Source organism: Taeniopygia guttata, chromosome 20, assembly GCF_048771995.1.
Source record: "Taeniopygia guttata chromosome 20, bTaeGut7.mat, whole genome shotgun sequence".
NCBI lineage: Eukaryota > Metazoa > Chordata > Aves > Passeriformes > Estrildidae > Taeniopygia > Taeniopygia guttata.
The window spans coordinates 14,234,351-14,259,084 of record NC_133045.1 but is presented as its reverse complement, the minus strand read 5'-3'; the positions used below and the strand labels follow the sequence as shown (position 1 = coordinate 14,259,084).

Sequence of the window (24,734 nt, the reverse complement as noted above, 5' to 3'; positions counted from 1 at the left end):
GGACCTACAAAGCTGAGTTCTCTGCAAGCTTTCGCTCAGTTGCAGCCAGAGCCATGCCAGCAGACCAAAGCCTTAATTTGCTTCCCTGAGAAAGGCCCGGAGTGCCCAGCTCAGCTCCCCATCCATCTCAGCCTGAGCTTGCTGAGATTTACCTCCAGAAGCTGCCTGGGCAGTGACAGATGGAGCAGCAGCTGACACGAGCCCATCTATCACTGGCCCCAGAAAGGATCAAGGGATCCTTTCCCTAAACAGACATGGAATACTGGAAGTGTTTTACAGTGACATTTTCAAAGGCACAAGAGTGCTGGGCACATGGTTGCTGTCGACTTGAAGGTTAATTATCCCTCCTGCCTTTCAGGTGCTGCCTCTACTGCCTCAAGCGACCACAAATACCTCAGTTAAAAATGAAATTGATCTTGGAAAATCACATACAAGAGATACAAATAAAATCAGAACCTGTAAATACTTGCACCGAGTTAAGATTTTATTAATGAATTGATACAATTGGGACTAACTGAAGCTTTTGTGAACTCGGCTCCTTTTCATCCAAAAGCTTAAAAGAGAACCTAAACCAAACTTTTCCTTTCACAAAGTAGTCTTAAATTGTCAGATTTAAAAAAAAAAAAAAACAAACAAGTAATTGAGTTGGCTTTGCCTTGAAAGACCTTTAAGTCAATTTGAATCAATATTTGGCTTAATATTAACAAGTTTGTGCAGGCTTACTCACAAAGATTATGACAAATCAAAGGCTCTTTCAAGCTTATCTTTCTCAGAAGTTTCTACAAGCCATCCGCAGTGCATTAAAGTGTGCAGTCAGATAATCCTCCTAGCAGCCTCCCAGAGCAGAGATGGAGCATGGCTTCCTAATACTCTGGTTAATAAAGAATTATTGGGAATTATTCCTGGCACAATGCTGCGTGACGTTCAGCGTGTGCAGCCCTGGCTGTTCTTCTGCCTGGGCTGCTGAGCTCCAAATGCCCAGAGGAGGTACAAACCTGTGCTGCAGCTCAGCCTGGCAAAGATCTGCTCTGCACAGACACCTCCTCCCTCCTTCCCTGCCAGCAGCTCCCTGATTCCCATTTGCATTGCATCTCACTGCCATCCCTGCAGCTCTGACAGCAAAGCCCCGTGCAGGGGGACAAAGGGACGAGCAGCATGTCAGAGGTGGCAGCAGGGGCACGGACAGCTCTCCTGGCAGCACCTGGCATGTCAGAGGTGGCAGCAGGGGCACGGACAGCTCTCTTGGCAGTGCCTGGCATGTCAGAGGTGGCAGCAGGGGCATGGACAGCTCTCCTGGCAGTGCCTGGCATGTCAGAGGTGGCAGCAGGGGCACGGACAGCTCTCCTGGCAGTGCCTGGCACGTCAGAGGTGGCAGCAGGGGCACGGACAGCCCTCCTGGCAGTGCCTGGCACTGGGCTGGGATGGGCAGCACACCCAGCTCCAGGTCAGACACAACGGATTTGCTCTGCCCCCTGCAAACACACAGCTCAACCTGCTCTCAGCCACAGCACAAAGATGAGAAACGTTCAAGATGCAAAAGTGTATTTACAGCTTAGAGGAAGGAGAATTAAAAGCAGGCTTGAAATCCCTCGAACACCTTAAAGGGAGCCCGTGCTCACTGATTGAGGGAAATCAGTGAAGTCCCTGCCAGCATTTTTCAGCTCCAGCCAGGCCAGGTCTGACTCAGACCTGAGCATTTCAAAGCACAGCAGCCCAGCACAGCGTCCTCCAGCTTTGCTCTCCCCGACAATTAAATTAGCCAAGCCACCACTGAAGTGAATATCGACTAATAAATTTCATTCTAAAGAGACAAATTGATCCTCCCGTGCCATGAGCTGCTCTGCAGGGTCCCTTTGGGTTGCCTAGGCAGGCAGACAGCAGGCAGAGACCAATTGATCCCGCACCCTTTCATGTCCTGGCAGCTGCCGCCCTGTCAGGGTTAAAGACTGTTTGCCCAGGAATCCCAGGCCTCTTATCTCTGATCAGATTATATCTATTTCATTTCCCCTCTTAGTTACTGTATGGCTACAACTGACAACTGGCTCGCAGAGCCCCAAGGCTGTAACTGATATCTGAATAAAGATACTTCAAGACTTCTAAATGGCAGCGTGCACAGGAAACAAATTTAGGAAATCCTGCTTTCTGTTACAGGAAATGAATCCTATGCCAACTGGTAGAAATTACCCTTGCTGTTAAAGTAAAGAGAATACAAGTTTTTGTACTCATTTCATAAACTGACCTTCCCTGCCATGGCAATATTTTATTGATATAGGATTTCAAAGGCTGGCTTTAACAGGAGTCCAAAGCCATTCCCCTACAGGGAATGTTATTTAACAGCATTACTCCCTTTTCAAGGGCTCCACTTGTGTAGCTCCTGCATTTTGTACCATCTAGGATGACATGCAGAGCATGGCTAAATAATATTTGTATATCCAAGACCTACAGACAAGATTTCCTCAGTGCAGCAAAGCATATCTGATTTCTGAACCTGCTGTAATTCTCTACTTAAGATATCACAAGAAAGGAAAAAAGAATTTAAACAATAATCTTGGAAGGATTAGTTATCGTGCTATAGTAAAATAAATAAACAATATCCCCCGGGTATTTCAGACAAATTGCTGTGTAAATATTTTAAGGACAGAACAGTATAAAGAGTAAAAGAAAAAATACTGACTTCACTATATACCTCAATATATATGTAAATAAACAGAAATCTGTGCAAAAATAGCCTGTAGATGCTTTAGGAGGGAAAAAAAAAAAAAAAAAAAACTTAGATGCAGATGACAAAAATGACCATCTGGAAATCATTGAGAACTGGTTTCAGTGCACAGGCAGTTGCTTTCTGCACACTGCCTTTTCAGGGAGAGCAACCCTGCCCCAGCCCCCTGTGGGACAGGACACCCACACCCTGCCAGGGAGGAGGTGCTGCAGGCACTGCACTGCAGCCCAGCCACGCAGGGGACAGCAGAAATGCAGCCTTGGGCTAACGCACAGAAGAAAATAATAACAGAATAACTGCCCAAGTTGCAGAAAAGTATATCTAGTGAGATATTAGGAAGTTCTAAGCTTAATTAATTGTATCTTAAGGTTTACAAGCAAGTATTGTATTTGAAATAAGCAAGCATCGTTTTAACCAAAGGTACGTGCATTTATAGTGATTGGATAGAACTACTGTCAATATGCTTTTGTTTTGTGTAATTGGTCAAAAAGCTTATAAAGTAAGTTGTTACATTAAGTTCTGGGTCTGCTGCCGGGGATGTGAGCTGCTGGCATCTTCCCATTGCCATAACCATGTAATGATGTTGCAGAATTTCTGAGAGAGAGAGGGCATGATTTATGTCTGGAGTGAGAATTGAGCTGCCCCTCAGACCAGGCCCTGATAAGCGGCCTTGGTGTGCCTAGGAGCCTTTGACACAGTACGAAATTAGCTGTGGGGCAGTTAGAAATTATGTTAAGGTAACTACAAAGTAATGTGCTATCCGAGCGTGAATTAGGGTAGAGCTGCAGTGTGAAAAGCCTGACCACCTTAAGACAAAGACAAACAATGTTAGATTGCCGTTGTAAACTGTAAACTATGTAGAAGTGTGTATAAACTGCCATCTTCTCTCGAATAAACTGAGAACGTAGCATTAACCATATTGGTTCCAAGTGCGTTCTGTGCTGTCCAGCTTCCCTGTTTCACAAGGACCCTGGGTTCATAATGGGTTTATTCTCTCGAATAAACTGAGAACGTAGCATTAACCATATTGGTTCCGAGTGCGTTCTGTGCTGTCCAGCTTCCCTGTTTCATGAGGACCCTGGGTTCATAATGAGAGTGCCACTAAAAACCGACCAGCTCGAGATGCATTCCACGGCAATCCCCGCCCCGCTGGCGATTTATACACAGCCCCTGGACTGACCTCGTCGGGGCTGGAGGCCTGGTACACCCTGCAGGAGTCCTCGTAGTGGCGCTCGGCCTCGGCCTGGTCGGTGACGCCGTTGGACTCGTAGACGGGCGTGACGTTGTGGCACAGCGCGATGGCCTTGACGGCCTCGTGCACGCGGCTGCTCATGCTGCGCCGCACCTTGGTGGCCAGGGACAGCCCCTTCACGGCCGGCGGCTCCTGCGCCTGCTGGGACAGGGCGACAGGAAAAGGGCTTTTAAAGCATGGGGATTTAGGGTTAAAAGGAAAAAGCAGCTTCGTAGGCCCTGGAAAAGTAAATACCCTAGGTACATGTAGGCCTTTTACCTTGCTAGAACTGCACCTGTACATGATAAATGATATAATTGTTAGATGTGATGATTGTTTAGTAATTAAATATAATTACTGTTTAATCATAAGAATAATCATGAGAAACTGTGGTCAGGGGCCTAAGAAAGATCACGAGAAACTCATGTCAATGTATACAATAGAACAATATAAGTTTAATAATGAATATGTAAGCTATATAACGATAGAATATAAAATATGTTCAGCTTGAAAGCCATGTTGGAGTCAGATTTGGGTCTGTAGCCCTGATTCCCAGAGCTCTCAATAAAAGCACCTGCAGATAATCATATCCTGTGATGATGTGTGTTCCAGAACGCAGACAAGGGGACAGGCAAACCTCTGAGCTGGGATTGTACAGACAGACAGCCCCGTGTCCCCAAAATCCAGGCACAACCACACCCTCGCCCAGCCCAGCCCTGGCAACGCTCCAACACGGCTCGGGACAGTGCACCAAAAATGCCTCTTTGCTGCAAATCCACCCAAAGGGTGACACGCCAGCCTCAAAAGACTCAGAGAAACTTCTTTTTTACTCCATAAAAAACCCACTGCTTTGGGAAATTCAGAATCGCTTGGGTTACAAAAAGATTGAAGTTTTGGGACAGTACACCAAGAAAAAGCCTCTTTGCTGCAAATCCACCCAAAGGGTGACACGCCAGCCTCAAAAGGCTCAGAGAAACCTCTTTTTTACTCCCTAAAAAACCACTGCTTTGGGAAATTCAGAATCGCTTCGGTTTCATGTGCAAGAGGATATAATTGGTGAAAACACAAAACAGATGACTCGTATGGAGCTAGAAAATCTTAATTACATTCATTTATTTTTTAATACTATTTATAGTATCAGAATGGGAGTCTTCAGATAATTGCACAATTACTAAATTATCCCAGCTGAAGAAGGGACACACAGTGATCCAGTTTCCTGCTCTGTTAACCTTTAGTGTCAAGAGGACAAAAGTTTCACTTCCAGGTCAAAGGGCCACAACATGGTAAAAATAAGAGCAAAGAATAAGATCTACAGTTCAAAATGAATCATTGCCAGCAAATGCTTCTCATTATAAGGAATCTTACTTGGTAATTATGGAAGTTTTATGAGACATAGATCCATTACCAGGGTAATTCCACATGTTATTTTCTACACTAGTGATTAGGTCCCATAAGATCTTCAAATTTAGCATCACTGCTCATCAGCACTGCTGCCAAAATCCAACAGCAAAAAGACAGAACAGTATGAAGACAGAACAGTATAAAACATTTCAGCTGAAGTGCACTTGGTTACTGCTCACACACTGGACTAGCCAGTCACCCAAATGTTCCTGACAAATATTGGACACTTTGGCAAATAATCCATCAGTAGTCAAGTTTTCTCTAGTGAAAAGAAAGTGAAGGCAAATAAAGCTGAAGTCTGGGGGTTTGTGATTTGGGGGTTTTTTGTTGGTTTTTTATTTTTAAATACGGTTCTGTCATTTAAGGGTCTCAACAGCAAGAGAAGAACCAAATGCCAGGAAGGAGAAAGAAAAGAAATAGATGGATATATAAATGAAAGTTATTTTAGACTCAGACCTCAGCAACAGGACACAGGCACACACACTTGCAGGTGATGTGAAACAACCCACAGAACATAATGAGCAGTCTCAATATTAATTATGAATTAAACATCCACAGACCTTCACGCTTCACAAGCAGATCCCTACCACATGAGTTCAGCGCTGGCCCAGTGATGTGGAATTCTGGGGCGAGGGAGCCAGGGAATACAGCTGTTTGTACCTGTGTGTAAATGCTGAAAATGTGGCTCTGCACCTCGTCCATGGAGTCCAGGCCGTATGCCACCGTTCCCAGGTGGAGCCTCTTGAAAACCATCTCGTTCTGGGTGAGAGTCCCTGGGAAAAGAGCACCGTGGATGGAACAACCCCACTGCCCAGCACAGCTCCTGTCCTGCACACAGCCGTGGGCAGCAGCTGAACCATCACTGCCACTCCCAGCACAGCCAGGCTGGCAGAAATCCCAAAATCACAGACCTGAGAGCTGGGGGTGTATAAACAGCAGTGAGATTCACCTCACAGTCAATGCCAGCAGGAGCTGCAGTTCTGGTCCCACTGGAACCAAAAACATTGGAAGCTGCTTCAGTGGGACCAGGATTTTATGTCAGACCAAGCTTTTCCTTACAGCTCAGGCCCTCCAGTCAAGCTCAGCTTGAGAAGCGTGAGGGCAGCAGCAGACAGCTCCTGCCTATATATGTAAGTTATCTTAACCTGGCTTTGAAAACCAGCTCTAAAAAGTTGATTTTACTTTTATTTTTACCCTCAGGTTTTGTTGTAATGGCGTGCTTTAAGTATTCCTTCAAGTAGTATAATATTTCTGTCCTACCTTACAGCACATTCAGAACCAAAAAGAAGCAGAATTTTTTTTTTCAAAAACTGATTAAATCATATTATCAAAGTGACAGGAAATGCATATTTCTTCCGGTCCAAAGAAATCTCACATTATCCTCTTTTCCTGGCCAAAAACATAACAAAATCCAAACAACATGCCATGACTCAAAGCTGTATTTTCTGCACCAATACCTGTTTTGTCTGTAAGCAAATAAGAAATCCTCCCCAGCTGCTCAGGGATGGTGCTGGACCGAACCACAGTGCCAGGGATTTTGGAATCTCTGCGGATCACCCAGCTGTACACAATCTTCCCCATGTCCAGATTCACACGTAAACTGCACAGGAAGAAAGAGAAAAAGAAAAATAAAAAGTTATCACCAGGTAAACTTTGGAAAAAATCCTTGTGAACTGCCACAGTGAATGAAAGGACAACGAGTTCCACAGTGAATCTGAGGTGCCAAAGGAGAGTTTCAGGAGAAGTTTATTCAAAGCTCTGGTGGCCAATGTAATTACAGTGTGATTCAAAGACAGATGACAAAATTGAATGAGAAGAGCAGATATGATTTGAGGGGAGGGTGGATAGAGTAAGGACAGTGATGGATACCAGAGAGTAGATTAAAAATGGAACTGAAATGAATCCCAGTCCTGAACCCAAAGTAAGTTACTAATCTACTTACTAATACAGTACAATTTAATATCAAAGTTTCATTGCCCTCTACATCTATTCCCCTACATTCTGTATAAAACACCGTCCATTTCCATTTTTTGCTCTGTTCTTATCACAGTAACCTCTTACACTGAGAGAAGGGAATTTAAATGCCTAATGCACAGCCTGAGCCAGTGAATGGGCTAACAAATGGAACAAATTCAGCAGAAACAACAAAGCAATTGTTATGTTTGACCAGTAACTTCACTCCTAGCCTTGCTCACTGTGACAGGAGGAACAGGAGGAGCTGAGGTGCCCAAGCAGGCTGTGCTGTGCTGGGGAGCATTCCCAGCTGGCCCCTCACCTGATGGGAATGATGTTTGAGAACAGCAGCAGGAACCTGATGATCTGCAGGTACCAACGGCCTGCAAAGTGCTGAAGGGCCACCATGACCAGGGACACCACCACCAGAGCCCCAAAGAGGATCTTGGTGAGACAGTTCACCTCCAAATCAAAGAGGCCAATCTAGAACAGCAGGAGAGAGATTTCAGGCACACAGATGAAGGTGTCAGCTCAGTGCAATGTTCAAAAGGAAGCGAGCTGCCACTCCATTCAAAAAGCCATTCCCACTAGTCAGCTCCTCTTCTTTTAAAACACTACAAACGTATTTAAATTTATAATCAATACTCTTGCCAGCTTATTGAATGAGATTTCCATCCCTCAGAAGCTCAGCAGAGGATGCAAAGGTGTGAGAGGGCTCAGGCTGCCAAAAGCTGCAGGCTGAGTGAACGTCCCTGCACCGTGGCTTAGCTGTGCTTCAATGGAAGAATGCAGCAAAAGTAGCTGTTCTATTCTAACAGGGACTGTCTCATTAGAAACATGTACAACAATGGTTTTGACAATCTTAAAAAGAGTGTCAGGACATGTGTATAATAGGATGAAAAAAATCAGGAGAAATAGGTTCTGTTATGGTAGCTATCTTAAATCACAGGCTGGAAAATATTAATTATTCCTATGAGGTTCTCCGTGTAGTGTGTACATAGAGTATTTGGAAGGATCTTCTTTTAAAAAAATGATCTGTTTCTGACCCTTGTTATTTATTACAAACCTGTTTCTTTACCATACCTTACTTCTGGGGTTGGAAGTATTCATCACACTGCGCAGCTCCCTGCCCGTGTAGAGGACAACTCCCACCACAGTACCTGCACACACAAAGGTTTTCTCCATCAAAATACTTCTCAGGTGGAGAGCATTTTCAGCAGGCTAATTTCAGAAGCAACCAGAAATTCAAAAAGCTGATATCTGCAATACAACACCTACGAAAACACAGACTGGAACAGGAAACATCCTCCCAGGCAGTAATTCAGTCTCAGGGTTGGGCTGGATGCAGCATCCCAGACTCCAGCAGCTCATGGGAAGAGCAGCAGCTCTGCTCTACCTTCCTTGACCCCCTTTTGATCCACTTCTCTGTCCACACTATAAATAAAAGCTGGTAGGGATGGAGGATTTCTTGGAGTTCCTCCCACCACTTAGAATCCCACTTTGGTGCTGCCTTCTACCAGAACTTCACTGTGTGTCCAAATTAAACCAGCTCTGGGCTAGGGTTATTTATTGGTAAAGGCTGGAACAATCAGAGAAAATCCAATGAACTCCAGAGCTGAAAGACAGAATTACCTCATTTTACAATCTACAATTTCCTTTAAGTGTTTATCTAAACACTGTTCCTATCACAAAGTGAATCATACCAACTCCTGCCTTCCTGGAACAGATGGAGCTGCTGGGAGCCCATCAGTGAATCTGAACACTCTGTCCCACAGTTGCTAAAGAGCTGAAAGCAACAAAGTTCTCAATTTTCTTCTTGCAGAAACATATTTCAGTTTAGCACCATAAAATACAGGGTTTCTATGGTTTTTCTCTCAAAGACTTTGCAAAGAGCCATGAAGAAAAAGCTGTCTACCATCAACAGTTTAACAGCTGCTATTGCCCAGTGTCAGGAGTCTCTAAAAATGGAGAAAACCAACTCTAAAAAAAACACTGCTGCCAATACATTGATACTTTATACTCTACTGTTCCCCTGCTCTCACTAATAATCGGAGTTTTAACAAGCTGCAGGTGACTTATTTTTAAATAAGGCTGATTCAAGAGAGCTGGTTTCTAAAAATAGGCTGAGAAACATTCCTTTAAAAAAACACCCCCAAAACCAACAACAAATCCTCGGAGCCAGATGGCAGGTGGTGGTAAGATCATCACAATTCAGATCAGCAGATGGCACAGCTACTCCAAATCCACTGCAAACAGGCAGAGTCAGACCCAGCCCTCCTGCAGCAGATGGAGAAAGACACATTGCTCTGCTTCATCTTACAGGGGCTGCCCCAGCGAGATGGCACCACAACCAGACAGCTTCCACTCACAGCAGAAGAAAAATAATATCCACATTTTCTCCTAACAGAAATAACCTACAACATACTATTTGTTATTACCACAGGAGAAACAAAATCCAGTATTGTAATTGATAAGTCAGTCAAAATGAGAGGAAGCACCTGCCAGGACTAGAAAAAGCTTGAGGAGCTGTAAAAAAGGAGTGTTTCTAGTCGGTTTATGGCCATTTCAAACAGACTCAGTTGCATAAACCCTCTGAAATTATATTTGCAAATGCACTGGCAAGTCTCTCCATTTGACAAGTTTCATTCCAGAGCTGGACTCCAGAATTCCACTCTCCTCCAGCCACTGCCCAGCAAACACACTGGGCAGGAGAGGAACAAGGCTTTTATCGTATATATGAGTCAAAATCTGTCAAAGACTTGATTTTTTTTTCCTTTTTTAAGAGTATATAGGACAAACTCAGTGGAAGCACTTACGTGGAAATCTTTCATCTTAGCTTCTGTTCCCAGCATCCATTTGACACCATTTCTGTTACAGATTAGGATGTCAATGTGCAGGGCAATTAAGTGCTATTCTGCTCCTAGATGCTAAAGAAGGGCCCCAAAGGCCACTCCACTTCTTTCTCATCTAGGAATGTCCAAGAGGCAATTAGATGTCAGCTCAGCTCCCCAGAGGTGTCAGGACAAGGGGGAAACCTCATTCCAACTGCTAATTTCTCCAACTGACAGAATTATTATTCCATCACAGAAATACCTTTAAAAATTGTTAACATATTCCCTTAAAAACAATTTTACATTGGTCTCCACCTTACCTGATGCAATCACTGTGCTGGCCCACAGGGTGTTTTCTATGCTTAAACTTTCATTTACTGGAGGGTCACTGTCCTCCTACAATGGGAAAAAAGAGAAAAATAAACTCATCAGTAATGGAAAAGAGTAGAGGATGAGACGAGTCCACAGAGGTGTTTGGGGAGGGATGCTGGGCGAGCTGGCAGAGGATTTCTGATAGGATGGAGATTGTTCATAAACCCTGGTGACTCTCTGGCTGCTTTCAGACCCTGCCAGCAGACTCACCCTGGTGAAGGTCCCCACGAAGTTGTGTATGTCAATGTTGGGCTCCTCTGCGTAGACGTAGGAGCGGATTTGCAGCAGGTCCTGTCCAACAGACACATCCATCAGTCCCACCAGCTCCTCCCAGCCCAACTACGTACAGAGTTTTCCCAGAACGCTGCACCGAGAGTTACTTGGCGTGATTTAGAGCTGACTCCTCTTGATACCTGCTGCAGCCCCAGAGTCCCCCAGACAACACCCTGGGCAGCAGCGCACTGAGGGGTGACCAGAGACTCCTGGCACTGCTCCGTGCCCAGGAACAAACCTGCAGCGCCCCGTGCTCGCAAGAAACGCCTGTCCCCAGCCCCCCAGCCCCGCTCTCGGGGCAGGCAGTGCTCACAGAGGCCGTGGGCAGGCGCTGGGTGCAGCTGACGGGCAGGCGCAGCTTCCAGTCCGTCTCTCCATCCAGCTGGTCCGTGCGCAGGAAGCAGGAGCCTGGGGAGGGAACACAGTCAGGGAGCCTTCCACAGCTAACCCAGGGCATGCTTCCCCCCAGCGCATTCACTGCCTTCTTTTGATAGTAAAAGGGTTTTTAAATCATGGGGATTTAGGGTTAAAAGGAAAATTAAGCTTAGTATGCCCTGGAAAATAAATACCCTAGGTACATGTAGGCCTTGTACCTTGCTAGAACTGCACCTGTGTAGCTAGTACGTGATAAATGATGTAATTGTTAGATGTGATAATTGTTTAATCATTAAATATAATTACTGTTTAATCATAAGAATAATCATGAGAAACTGTGGTCAGGGGCCTAAGAAAGATCAAGAGAAACTCATGTTGATGTATACAATAGAATAATATACATTTAATAATGAATATGTAAGTTATATAACGATAGACTATAAAATATGTTCAGCTTGAAAGCCGTGTTGGAGTCAGATTTGGGTCTGTACCCCAATTCCCAGAGCTCTCAATAAAAACACCTACATGGAATCATATCCCGTGATTCTGTGTGTTCCTGAACACTGACACTTTCTCTGGAAACAGGGTCTGATTTACATTTGTTCATAATGAACGATAACATTCCTGCACCCCATTCCTTCCCTCTACTAGGCCAGAATTCTGTGTGCTATACTTTTTTAAGACACTTGAAATGTTCCCATTAATCTGTTTTCTAACCCTTCTGATCGAACATTTCCTTATCCCACACGTAACAGAACAAGCCTGAACTGCAAGTAAATATATCTAAAATGCAACCAGATTCATTTACCCCGGACTCAACCCCTACATTCTTTCATTAGCAAACAAAAGTAGAGTATAACATCCTGAGAAGTGGTGGTCCATAAAACCTCTTGAGTTCCCCCTCTCTCTAAAATTTTACTATTATCTATTTCTTTCACATTTCCCAAAGATAATTTTCTCCAAACAACCAGTGAAAGGTTAATGGCTATTTTGACAATTGGTTCCAGATGTTTACCATTCTTCTCTGACGTCCTCAGGAAGATCATGTCAGCAGGGACCCTCTGGTTCTGGGAGGAGAAGAAAGGCCATTATTGTGCAGGCAGCCCTGCACGCGTGTGCAGCGCCCTGCCCAGAGCAGAGAGGCACAGAGAGGATTCCTTTGTCAGCCTGGAGCCTGGGACTCGCTCTGCTTTGAATCCTGAACTCGCTTCCCTGCAGAATTCCTAGCGCAGGATAATAACTGGTGCCAGCTCCCACTGACCAGACCCAAGGGTTAGGTTTACAAAAGGGCTGCAGAGTAATTCTAGAAGGATGAAGGAATCTTAAACTAGTGCTGGTTTCCTTTCAAGGAGTCCCATGCTAGCAGAAAGGTTGTATCTGGAATCTGCAGCTACCAAGTTTCTCATTTTGCACCGAGTGTTTTCATACTAATGATTTTAGAGGTCACAGCTGCATGCAGAGAGTGGGTGGGAAAAACATAAAATAAGTGGATTAAAAAAAAAAAACACATCAGAAGTTGTAGAAAGGGGGAAATATACCTGTATATACCAGTACCTACAAACGGATCACTGGGTCTCCCAAAACTGCAATGCCAATACCCAAAGAAACACCTGGGTGCTGCATTTGTTCCAGGTATTTAAGCTGTGTCCAACACACAGAGGATGGATAGGGAAGCTCTTTATCTTGCTCTAGCATATGTAAAAAATGAGGTTATAGGTGCATGCCTCATTTGTAAAGATATCTGATGTTATTGGTGAGGTGGGAGAACCCTGTAAAGGGATTAAATATTTAAACTTGTGTTTGACACCTGCTATTCTAAGCCTATTATAAAGTAAGTAGGAATTCAAAAGATCTCATTTTCCATGGTCTTAAAAAAAAAAAAAAAAAGAAAAGAAAGCTTTACACAGAAAGATGAATATAAAGGCAAACCTTTTCCACAATGATGAGGTCACCCACTTGGATGTTAGAGCTCTTCACCTTGACAGTCCCTGCAAAGGAGAGGTGCTGGTGTTAGAGCAGAGAAGGACAGGGCTTGGGGTGCTGTGTGCTGCTCCTCCCCTCCCTTCCTTCCCCTGCACTGTGGGGGCAAAAATGGGAAATGTTTCCACCACAGGCGGTGGGCAATGCTGCCCTGAAAAGAATCCTGAGCCCATTATCCCCACTAAGGGGTGGGTCCCCCAAAAAGGGCTGAAAGCCCCTCATACAACAGCTCCAGACATCGGCCCTGGCTGCAGAAAGCCCCAGCCACTCCTCAGTCACAACTCTGAAAACAACTCCTTAAACTCCTTTTTGTCCTGCTTAACTCATGGATCCAAAACCACTTTCAGCATTGGGCAGATGCCAGAGCAAGAACAGAAAGCTACAGCAGGGAACCATCAAATCCAGCTCCTTCTCCTCAGGTGCCTGAAAAGGCAAGGCTGGACTCTCAAGCCAAGGCCTGGAAGCTGGAATACAACGGGTCCATCCCAAGTCCAGCCTCATTTCCTGCCCTGCTGCAGCTCCAGGATCTGGCTCAGCTCTGCCACCTCTCCTGTGCCTCTTGCAGGACTGGCCAATCAAGCAGAGAACAGGTCCTCCAAAAACGGTGTAAATATTTATTCCTGTGCAGCTGTCAAACATTTCCCAGTTGCTTTAAAACAGGGGATTAATTTAACAATTGGCCAGTAATTTCAAATCATTAGCCAGCTCTAGATTTGGCTCCTCAGACTAACCAGTGATTTATAATCAGTTAATTTGAACCCTGCCTCCACGTGTCTGTTATATTTCAACAAAAGCCTCTTTAATCTGCTGTGATTTGAGTGGAAGTGGGGGAGGCACGTGGAGCTCACCCTGGCACGGACAACACTCTTACTGTACCTCAAAATTCACGGGCTAACTGGCCAGATAGCAGCTCAGGGGGAAAGCAGAGGGGGAAGGGAGGGGGAATAGAAATTAGCACAAAGCACAAAGGTCACTGGGATTTTACTACTGGCAGTCCCTTCATTAGCATCCTTCTCAGGATATGCTTCAGTGTTTCTGCTCCAAATTAACAATGAAAGCCATTCTGGGCTGGGGGCAGCCTGCTGCTTTGGTGACACACTGTGTGCCTAACAACATGCTTCATCACTGCTGCTAATAAATGCAGACTTCCTTGCATGCTGTAATTATTCCTACAAATTATAAGCAGTCATGGCCCATTTCACAAATATCTCATAGGTCTTTCGTGGATTCTGCAGTTTGCCTTGTGAGGTTTTTTTTTGGTTAAAAAAAAAAAAAAAAAGGTAAACAAAACGAATGCTGGGCTAAAGACATCTCTGCCGGGGCAGGAAGCAAACTGGGGATTAAGAGTCCATTACGCTGGGGCTTGAAAAGAAAAGCTGCACTCCAAGAGGATCAAAAAAAGCATCCCTGGCAGTCCTCTGTATGGGCTATACAAAGTTAGGTACTATGACACTAAAAGGGTCTGACAGATAACATCTCTTCCTCTCCTTTTAATACGGTTATTCACAAAGCAACAAAAAGTGCTTTTGAATATTCTCCTGTGCAAAGGGAGGCGGGGGAAAACCCTGAGTGCTCCCCCCACACAGGCACAGCCACTGCCGGCCCCAAGTGCAAAAAAGTGTGGATTTGTTTAACTGTATTTTCTGTATTCTCTCCGAGACCAGGAGGATTTATCTGGTGTCTGTCAGTAGGAGCAGAGCTACCTGCAGGCTTCGGGAAAACTTATTTTGTAAGGTTTTCCTTAATGAGGTTAAAAATCATTCTGCAAAAGAAAAATTAATGCCTGGACAAGGCTGCAACGTGATGATTTCCTATCATTACGCACATAAAAGGCTTTTGGGATCATTATGCTGAAAACAGTATCATCTGCTTTAAAATTTTTCCAATTTGAGAAAACCCAAAGCAGCTGGAGCAGATTTGTCTTGTTCACTGAGCCTCCCAAGCTCAGCTGTTGGAGGCTAAAACAAAGAGGGGACCTTTCCAAGCAGCACACGTTTTTATAACTCCTGGATAAATGAGATGCCCTTTTGGGTAGCTAATTCTGCTTTTGCAGCCTCCCTGGCCCCGTGGGTGACATCTCTGCAGTGTGCACCACACGTCCTGCTAAGAAGGCCCAGGACCAGATGTTTCCTTTGACTCAGGACTCCCATAAAGCAACTTGCTTGAATTAGTTTTATTTTGATCTTGGGAATTCTGTAATTCCCTTTTCTTTCTGTGGGGAAACTGCCACCTAAACATCAGATGTTTTCTCGTGCATGTTTAAAACCAGCTAATAAGAACAACTGTTCCATTTCCCAGAATTGCTCTGCTATTTAAGTATTTTTGTAATCATAAACTCCTGTTTTTCTAAGTGCAACTAGAAATGCTTCCTCTAAATACACACAGGTTTATCCAGCATTTATATCACTTTCAGTTTGTACTTCCGTAAGTTAATCAGAATAGAAGTTGGTGTTGATCACTTTTTAAAAGGAACTAGTCTTGATCTCTCATTCAAAAAAATCTATTGTTAAAATTTGTCTGGTACTTGTTTCATTCTCTGCTGTATCCTGATTTATCTTTTCTAAAGACAAGGAAGTAAACATAATCAAATGCAAACAGTTTGCTCCAATTTAAGCTATGGTTATTGAAATTATCACCAAATTTGCAGCATGATGGATGTACCAGAAAGCAGATCATTTCAAGTAAAAAATATATTAGCCAAAAAATATTCCCTTTTTTGACCTGTGAGCACTTAGGTCAAAATTTCACAATAGATCTGAAAAGCTGCACTGAAGTACAGATCCAAACACTTATTTGGAATTAAAGATGAGGCCACAGATTTACTAAACCAAAAAAATAAAAAAGAAGGTGGGGGCGGGTTTGTTGGATGTGCTGCACCAAACTTTTGGCTTTTGTAGCCTTATGCTACAGTGGAGCAGGACTCGCAGAGTTTGGGAAAATATTGGTTTTTTTATGGCTGGTAAATGCCAGTGATCTGTATCTTAAGTAGCACCCCTCAGTAGGAGGTCCCTTCCCACTTCTCTGAGGAGTTTCTCTCTATTATGCAGTGTTACCCAGGGAGGGGGGCTGCAGGAGAAGAAAAACAAGCCAGGAATTTGCAAGCACAGTCCGAGCTTTCCATCAAGCAGATCAGAACACAGACCCCTGAACACAGGGAGGCTTGTGGCTTATGAATAGGGGATTGAAATTTGATTATTTTTTATAACAATCCAAACATCTCTTCTTTCAATGCACAGCTTTCCACTAAAAAAAAAAAAAAAAAAAAAAAAAAAAGAAAGGGAAAAAAAAGCTTTCCAGAAGTCTGCTGGTTTCATCATTTTAGAACATAAAAAAGGTTTAGGGTGGAGGTTTTTGTCATCAGGCCTCAGCACAGGGCTCTGCCAAACCCCTGCAGCATGACCTGTGCTGGTCAACAGCAGCCAAAAAAGAAACAGCCTGCAAATAGCCCAAGTCCTACTGTCAGCTACACTGAAAATTAATTGTTCAGATCAGCTGTTCCAAATTTATTTTGGTATTTGCTGCCTCTGCCTCTGAGCTGGTGACACTCTCCCTTGGAAACTCAGCTCCTTCCTCTGACTGTACAAAGGGCTGAGATAAAACAACCCCCAAATTTCCATCCCCAGCCTCACCAGGCCCTTCCCTGCTCCCAGGTAATTCCCAGAGGAGCTGAGGTTTAAATCAGTGGAAAATGAGATTATCAGCTCTCCCAAAAAATTAAGTTCTGAGATTTGGTGAGGGACAGAAAATTACTTTTCTCCCCAAACCATGTGACAATCATAAATAATTTTCTATGTTTTTTTTCTACTCTAAATTATACTACAGTCCCATTCCTGTTTCTGCAAAAATTCATGTTAAATACAGTGGCTTGAGATTTTCAGCTAGCGCCCAGCTGCCAATCCTCCTTGGTTTCTTTCACAAAAATTAGAAAAGTTAAAGGACTGGGGGGAGGGAAATCATTCATGGGAAACGTAATAGCAATATGAAAAGAACTAAAGGAGAGGTCAGGCCCCTTATAGATCATTGAATAGAATCCAGAAGGCAACTCTTTTATATCTTTAAATAGATGTAGTACACCCCTCTTGCATGAGGCTTTTGTTGGTTGCCAAGCATTTTAAGTGTTGTACTAAGAACATGTTATTAAAGGGGGATTTAATATTCAGAAACTCCAAACTCCCCAATTTGGAGTTGCCTCATAACTCCTGGCATGTGAAATATATCAGCCTTAAGCAATTACATTTGAAAAGCAGCCTTATTCCTACAAATGCAGCCTATTTTTACCACACCTACATCACTGCATCTTAATTCAGGGGTATCAACTTCTATAACTAAGAAACTGGAAATGGAAAAGAAGCAAAACTTGCTCAAATTCAGTTCCTTCCCTTTTTAAAACAAAAGCCTGGCCTCACCATCTTTGTCATGGCATTAGGAGTAAGTCCATAGTGAGGCAGCACTGGACTGCTCACAGGAGAATTTTAATTCCTTGTGAGGTACAGCACAGCTGGAAACAACGGCCAGAGCTGGGCCAGGCTCAGCTGAGCCCCAAACCCCAAACGGGGGCTCCAAACTCCTCAGGATGGACAGGAGCTCAGGGGGACGGACAGGAAAATGCAGGAGCTGATCCTGCCAGAACTGCATCCATTTCTACTGGCAAACACACTCCTCACAGACATTTTAGGGTCTTTTTTAGGCTCTGTAGGGTGGGGATGCCCTGAAATAGAATTCCCAGAGCAGCCGTGGCTGTTCTGATCCCTGGCAGTGCCCAAGGCCAGGCTGGACAGGGCTGGGAGCAGCCTGGCACAGTGGAAGGTGTCCCTGCCATGGATGGGGTGGCACTGGATGATCTTTAGGGTCCCTTCCCACCCAACCACCCCACGAACCCCTCAGCAAACCCAAACTCCAGCAGAGCCACCCAGGAGCAGCCCCCGATGGCAGCAGCACAGCGTGGCCACCAAGCCCCGTGCCGGGGAGCCCCGAGCCCCCTCCCAGGCCTGAACTGGGGCTCTGGCTGGCAGCAGGGCAGGACTGGGGGCAGGAGCTGACCTCTGGCTGTGAGCTTGCTGTAGATCTGCGAGTTCACTTCCTTGTCCCGCACGTAGCAGCGCAGCTCCTCGGCCGCCTCGCGGATCACGGTGACAGCCAGCACAAACCCCTGCCAGCAGCACGGGGGGAAACAGCAGGGAGCAAAAGGTCAGGGAAAAAATCACATCTGCTCTGAGAACAACAATATTCATCAGTGCCAGCGCCAGCAGTCTGCATGTCCTTTTTCTGTCCCATCTTCCCCAATCGGTGCAGGGAGATGTGCTGCTGTGCAACCCCCAGCACCAAACACACACCAGCTGCTTAAAAACACCCTTGGAGCTCAAGAAACTTTCCAGTTTTAACATGATGCTCTCCCCAAGCACATATTTGTAAAGGTAACCCCCAAGCAAGTCTTTGTAAATTTATCCCCAAGAAAACCTCCGTGAAGTTTCCCTGAAGAATGCAAGTACCACATCTCATTTCACCTCACAGCTCAGTAACTCAGAGTGAGAAATCCAGGCTAAGGCAGATCCCTCAAATCCTGGTGCTCAGCACCTCAGAGCCACTGAAGTCAGCACATCTCATCTGGGAGATTTGTTTGTATAGAAATGTATACAGAAATCTGCATAAGCCCCTTTTTATACATACAGATACACAGAGGATGCATGTGCCTTTGTGTGGATGTATGCAGACACTCCACCCACACAAATAACTCTATAGAGATATTTATGTGCTCTACTCATGGCATAATTACACGTTTGCCTGATTAGGGCTTCAGTCCTGCTTTTCTGTGCATATGAGCAGTCATTTCATTTCCTGTTGCCATGAGGAAACGCCTGCATCACATCCTTCACTGTATAAAAAATAATTAATGCAAGCCAATTCTTTATGGGCTTGGTATCACAAAGTCATGTTTCTACCAGAGTCTATTAGCTCAGACTCACTAAACAGTTAAAACACTCCTCATGCACCAGAGAAAATGAGCTTTTTACAGCTTGTGTTGAAAGCTGTGACCAGGTACTGATTACCTCTGTCAATAAGGAACTTTAGGAAGGGAGCAAGGTGACGTGAGAAACTGCAGATTTCTAGTGCTTACACATATCTAAATGTGTGATCTAATTAATTAACATAGTAATGAAATGCATTCATTCATTTACCTAGAAATTCCTACCTACCTTCCAAAATAAAACTAAAAAAGCATCAGCTATTTTCAGCTTAGGTTCCAGCTGTTTGAAGAGTCTTCAAATAATCATCCCAAAATATTCCCATATGTTCCAGCTGACTGTGTCATCTCACGTGTCATTCATGGAGAATCCAGGCTTTAAGAAAATGGAATTTTAACAGCAGTGTCCCAAAGCTGCCCCTTCCCTTCCTTCTGGCTTTTACCAGGGATCTCACTGCACTGAAAGCTGAACCCTACAACATGCATCATACTTTTGACTGTTAAAATATGTCAAAAGTATGATTTAAGGTACAAACACACCACAGAAAAGGCAGTGCAATAAATTTTGTCAAACACCCAAACTTTCTTGGATAAATAAACCTTGAGTGACCTACCAGAGGAACCCAGTATGTGTAAAGTGCTCCAAGCCTCATCTCAACCACGAACTGAGAGCAGGCCAAGAGCAAGAAATAAAGGTTGAAGAAGTATTTGAACTGGTTAAACAACACCTAAAAAGAAAAAAAGAAGACAAAAAGAGGAGGGAGGATGTTATGCACGTTGAAGTAACCACCAGAAACATTTCTGCATGCTTTCCTAGTGACTAAATGCTGACTTGGGGCAGTTTTAAAGCAGTCCTGGATGCTCAGGACACTTCTGTGTCTGGTCTGCTGCTGCCCTGGGGCAGGCTTGGCATGAACTCTACCAAACCCAGCCCCATCATTTTCTCCAGCTCCAGATTCTGCACTTATCTACTGTAAAACCCCTGAAAAATGGGGATAGCACTGGGGTGGGACAATGAAAATCAAGTGTACTGCTGCTTACCCCAGGGAGGAAGGTGAAGAAGTTGTACTTCTGGTTGTTGATGACATTGCGGGGGTACCTCTGCTCCCTCTTCTCTGGGTGGCCGAGCCAGACAGTCCGAGGCCGGGGTTCCCTCCTGCCACAGCATCTCAGGCACTCACAGCACCTGCAGGGGACATGGATTCGGTCATTTATTCACTCTGCTCACACCCAGAGATCTGCTCACACCCACAGCTCTGCTCACACCAAGGGCAGAGAAGGAAACCCTGCCCTGCCCCACTTCACCAATCCTTACTCCAGGCACAGAATCAAACCCAGGTAAGATGTACAGAGGTACCAGCCATCCTTCCTGACCCTTGGAAAGGCCTCTCTGTTCAAAAGCACCTCCCTGAGCCAAAAAGGGCCTTTTTCTGCTGCCACTGCTGCTTTCTGGAAGCCAGCCTCTCCCCAGGGCCCTTGCTCCTGGAAGAACAGACCTGCTGACATTTGGCAGAGCCAGCATCAGCCTGATGATCACCAAAAGCTCCAGAGCTCTTACAAATCATCCTTCCAGAATGTACCACAAAGGTCTGTTCTTGATTCAAGCGTTCTGCCCCAAAAGTTCACTTCAAAGCACAGCTGACAAGGAAAGCACTACTGAAGGAGGTGCACAAAGCACCCTGGAAGTCCCTGCCTCACCAGAGATACACACAGTGCACTGAGCAGAGCCCACATCTCACCACACTGAAGGTGGTTACCTACAAGAACTCAAGTTTTCATGTTTCAAGCCCTGCTGGCTGCAAATAGAAAGAAGTGTTATCAGTTCAGTCAGTTCCCTGAGTACAGAAGGGGACTAAAACTCAACTTTGCTTCCAGAAATAAGGAGGTGTCACCATGTGATGCAGTGCTCCCTGAGCAGGCACAGGCAGAAGAATTCTCACAGGCTTTTGGAACTACACTACAAGCCCTTCTGCTCAATCAAATCATTTGGACATGATTCTCTTTCATGAAGAGTCTCAGACAAGCCCTGGAAAGGTGGATAAGTGTATAAACCACTTCTGATTTCCTGCAGCACCACGACTGCCGTGCCTGCTCACCTCTGGATAGAAACATCCCCTGTACTCTGCATTTGTAACTTTTCTAAGGGCATTTCCTTCTTCAGCTGCTCCCTAGGTAGTGCCATACAACCATAATTAATAGAAATACCCTAAATAGAACCACTTCAAAAAGTCATGCTTGTCCCTGAAACTCTCAATTTTTGTCACCTCTACAAACTATTTTTGCTTGTTAAAAAAAACTAACTAGCAGATTCTTTTGCCCCCCACATTTATGTAAAACATTCACATTGAAAGGCAGTTTGGTACCAAGGCCAGACAAATAGCAAAATTGTGTTAAACACTCAAATTCAGAAGCTCTACTACAGAAGTGTATTTTATCAGCTGGACACCTTTCAACTGCAGTTTTGTGTTTGCAGGTGACAGACAAATAGCCACTTGCATCCCAAATATATTTGAATAGAAAGTACTGGAAATGGTAATATTTGGATTCCAACAGAATATAGATATGCTCTACAGGAAAAAAAAAAAAAAAAGGAGAAAAAAAAAGTGGTTTTCCTTCTTTCACAAAGGAGAAAAGTCTCCAAAAAGAAGCTTTACCCAAGGGAGCAAAGCTGGTGTCCACACAGCCTATTTCATCACAATGTGCTTTCCAGTTAGGAAAAATCACTCAGTCCTTGCAATCAGCCATCTGAAACCATTTACCTTTGTTTATTTTTGAGGTTGGGCCTCTCACAGGGATTGTACTCAAGAGCAAAAATAGCCCCACACCTATATCATAATATTTACAATAGGGTGACCCCTTGTAGCATTCCCACCACAAACACACTTGTTGCTGCAAGAATGGTGATTTACAAATGCTGAGCTACTACAGGGTTGGAGAAACAACCCAAAAATAATGCAGCTCCAAGAATAAGCAAGAAAGGGCACGGGAGAATCTGCTGAGTAAAAATAACAGGTTTGTGAAATCCCTGCTTGGCTGGAGTCAGTTTTTGCAACCTCCTGAATTACAAGGAAAGCAAACTGAAAATTAAACAAACTAATTAAGCAAACAAAAGCAAAACTTCCTGCCTAGCAACTTTTGAAGGCAAATATCAGGAGCATCAATGCCCAAGTAGAGAATATCCAGAATTTCTGCTGGGAGTCTCCTCCACAGGCATACAGCAGGAAGTTTCTGTCAAGTATTCAATTTAAAAATTCTCCAGAATACTATAAGCAGCACTGGGAGGTTGCAACACCTGAACTGGGGAGGTTCCTCAGCACTCAGGAATGCCAAAACATCCCAGCCCAGGGCTGCAGCCCCAGCCAGGAGCTCCTGTGCCAGGGGCTGGAAATCCTGACAGCAAACCCTGACTTTTATCCCATCAGCATTTCAGGGTTTTTGTTCTGACTCAACCCCATTGCTGGTATTTAACCCTCACCACCCCGTGGCTCTCCCTCCTGTGCTCTGCACCCCAACCCTGAATAGCAGGAATGTTATCTCACAGTCATTGCTCCAGTGCCAGCCCCTGAACTGCTGAAATAAGTTAAAAGTTTTGGTAAAAACAGATTATAATTTCCAAGCACAGAACCATGTACTCATTCTCCCAGCCAGATGTTTATCCCTCCTCCCAAAGGTAGCCAATTGACTTAATTTTTAATAATTTTTAAACTTTTCAGTGATGTCTTAAACTTCACTGGGAAAGAATCAGTAAGATCATTAGTTCTCCTTTTCCCTTTCTCCTCTGGAAACGAAATAATCTTAATGTAAAAAATAAAAATCTATTCATATGGGAACCAGAAACAAAATTCTCTGGGCACATACAAATGTGTTTTCAGATTACCTTTGGTGCCCATTAAATAAAAGGTCCTTTTGACTGGAGCTGTCAGCTTTTTCCAGTTACTTTATTTGCTCCTTCCTGCAAGAATTTTGCAGGCATTGTAGTTCTGTGATCTGCTTTTTCTCTGGCTACAACCCCTATTTTTAAGCTTAGAGAGGCAGATGATGAGGGAAGGAGCTGCTTCATTACTATAAAATTCTCTGCTCAGGGGCAGTGGCACAGGAGGAAGTTTTTGGCAGAGAATTATTTGCATTAGTAGGAATAATAAACCATTTTCCATCATGAAAACTAAAGGCTGCATCCTGGAAAGGGAAAGATTGTCAATAAAACCAGCTGAGAGTTTACATTGCTGCTGAGAAACGCTGATAAAATGAATGTGCACTTTCCAAGAATAGGAATCACAACGTTACAGAAATGTCAACAGTTTTCTGTAAAAGTTTGGGAACACGTTCCTAAACATTTCTCCTTTTCCATTTTGCAGCTGAAGGACTGAAGAACAATCCTGCAATAACCCCTGAAGTAGAGAAAACTAGCAAGTGAAGGTAAGTAATGGACTTTAAAAGTTATCACCTTACAGAAAGGCCATGAAAACACAAGAACACAGCTTATATGGGGCAGCTTATACAGCACTGAGCAATTCACATTTTAAATCATAACTTGGCAAAAATAACAACAGGAAACAAACTCACAGATCCTCAAATACAGTCACAGCCACTGAAAAGAATCTCTCAGGATGCAAAGTGTACCTGAAACTCAGGCCTGTAAGTGAGGCTGCCCTTAATCCTGAGGGATCCAAATGAGCAGGAGGAACAGGAGAACAGCTCTGCACTTCACCTGCGATTATATTTGCTTACAAAACCACGTTCCTGGTGGTGATGTAAGAGGCACTAACACAGCAGAGTGACTGCCAGTTGCCAGGTGAACAGCCACTAGCAAGAAGCAGTTTAATTATAAATGCAGTGCGTTTGATGGAGAGGTATTTGAAGATGAAATGAAAAATACTCCCATGTAAAACAAACCCAATGGGAAAAAGGTGTCACGTTTGTAGGTGTGCAAACCTACAGCCAAACGTGTTCTGAGGGAGCATTTGTCAAATTATTGCTGAAGTTCACTGCTGTATTTAGTCACTTGTAAACTGAGCTCATTTCTCAGATTTTGTTTCTGTGACCCTCATGGGCTGTGCTTGGCACCTCTAACACACAAACCAACCCCAGGTGACATTATTCCAAAAGCAGGGGACAGATTTTCCGTGGCTAAAGAAAACCAGAGCCATGCACCACCACCTCACCCTTTTATGCACCTGCACATGAGACACTCCACGTGGAACATTCTGGAACATTCCCGCTGCAGGCAGCTGGGATGGCTCGGGAAGGGGCCAGGGGAGCTGCAATTCCTGCAATTCCTGCAATTCAATTCCCTGGCTGTGGGAAGGCAGCTCGGCCCCAGCCCTGCGTGTGCCAAGGCACACCCACACAGGCTCTCCCAGGGCAGGAGCTGCCATCCCTCTCTGTTGACTCTGAAATGGAATTTGCCATTTTAAACAGAGCCAGAGTACACAGGCAGCACACGGCCTCAGCAAGTGTTGCTGTGAAGCTCCTCCTTCCCCTGCAGCTCTGGATCCAGGCCTCTGCCACGGCAGCAGCTGCACCAGCACAGCACTTGCTGCTTTAAAAGGAGACTTGCAGGACTGGCACTGCCACCAGGAGCTATTTAGGGGAAAACCTGTGTCATGTGCTGAGTGGGGCACCCGGCAGCTCCTCCCT

General features: G+C 44.5%; 1 protein-coding gene across 3 annotated transcripts in view; it reads right to left on the bottom strand.

Moving 5' to 3' along the window:
* The window catches only part of ATP9A (ATPase phospholipid transporting 9A (putative)), a 50,214-nt gene that overhangs the window by 23,129 nt on the left and 2,351 nt on the right, over positions 1 to 24,734 (bottom strand). For 2 of the 3 annotated variants that reach the window (XR_012051504.1, XM_072916904.1), the window contains exons 2-14: positions 20,139 to 20,283; positions 19,712 to 19,825; positions 18,176 to 18,284; positions 13,085 to 13,143; positions 12,171 to 12,222; positions 11,094 to 11,188; positions 10,718 to 10,798; positions 10,456 to 10,531; positions 8,388 to 8,464; positions 7,627 to 7,787; positions 6,809 to 6,951; positions 6,012 to 6,124; positions 3,900 to 4,109 (exon numbers count right to left, since the gene is read on the bottom strand). Coding sequence is in view for 1 of the 3 variants with exons in the window: in XM_072916904.1 (XP_072773005.1) it covers positions 3,900 to 4,109; positions 6,012 to 6,124; positions 6,809 to 6,951; positions 7,627 to 7,787; positions 8,388 to 8,464; positions 10,456 to 10,531; positions 10,718 to 10,798; positions 11,094 to 11,188; positions 12,171 to 12,222; positions 13,085 to 13,143; positions 18,176 to 18,284; positions 19,712 to 19,825; positions 20,139 to 20,283 (1,435 nt within the window). In the remaining 2 variants the exon portion in view is untranslated. Of the gene's footprint in view, positions 1 to 3,899; positions 4,113 to 6,011; positions 6,125 to 6,808; positions 6,952 to 7,626; positions 7,788 to 8,387; positions 8,465 to 10,455; positions 10,532 to 10,717; positions 10,799 to 11,093; positions 11,189 to 12,170; positions 12,223 to 13,084; positions 13,144 to 18,175; positions 18,285 to 19,711; positions 19,826 to 20,138; positions 20,284 to 24,734 lie in introns of all 3 variants that reach the window. The other variant, XR_012051503.1, reaches the window with a different exon arrangement.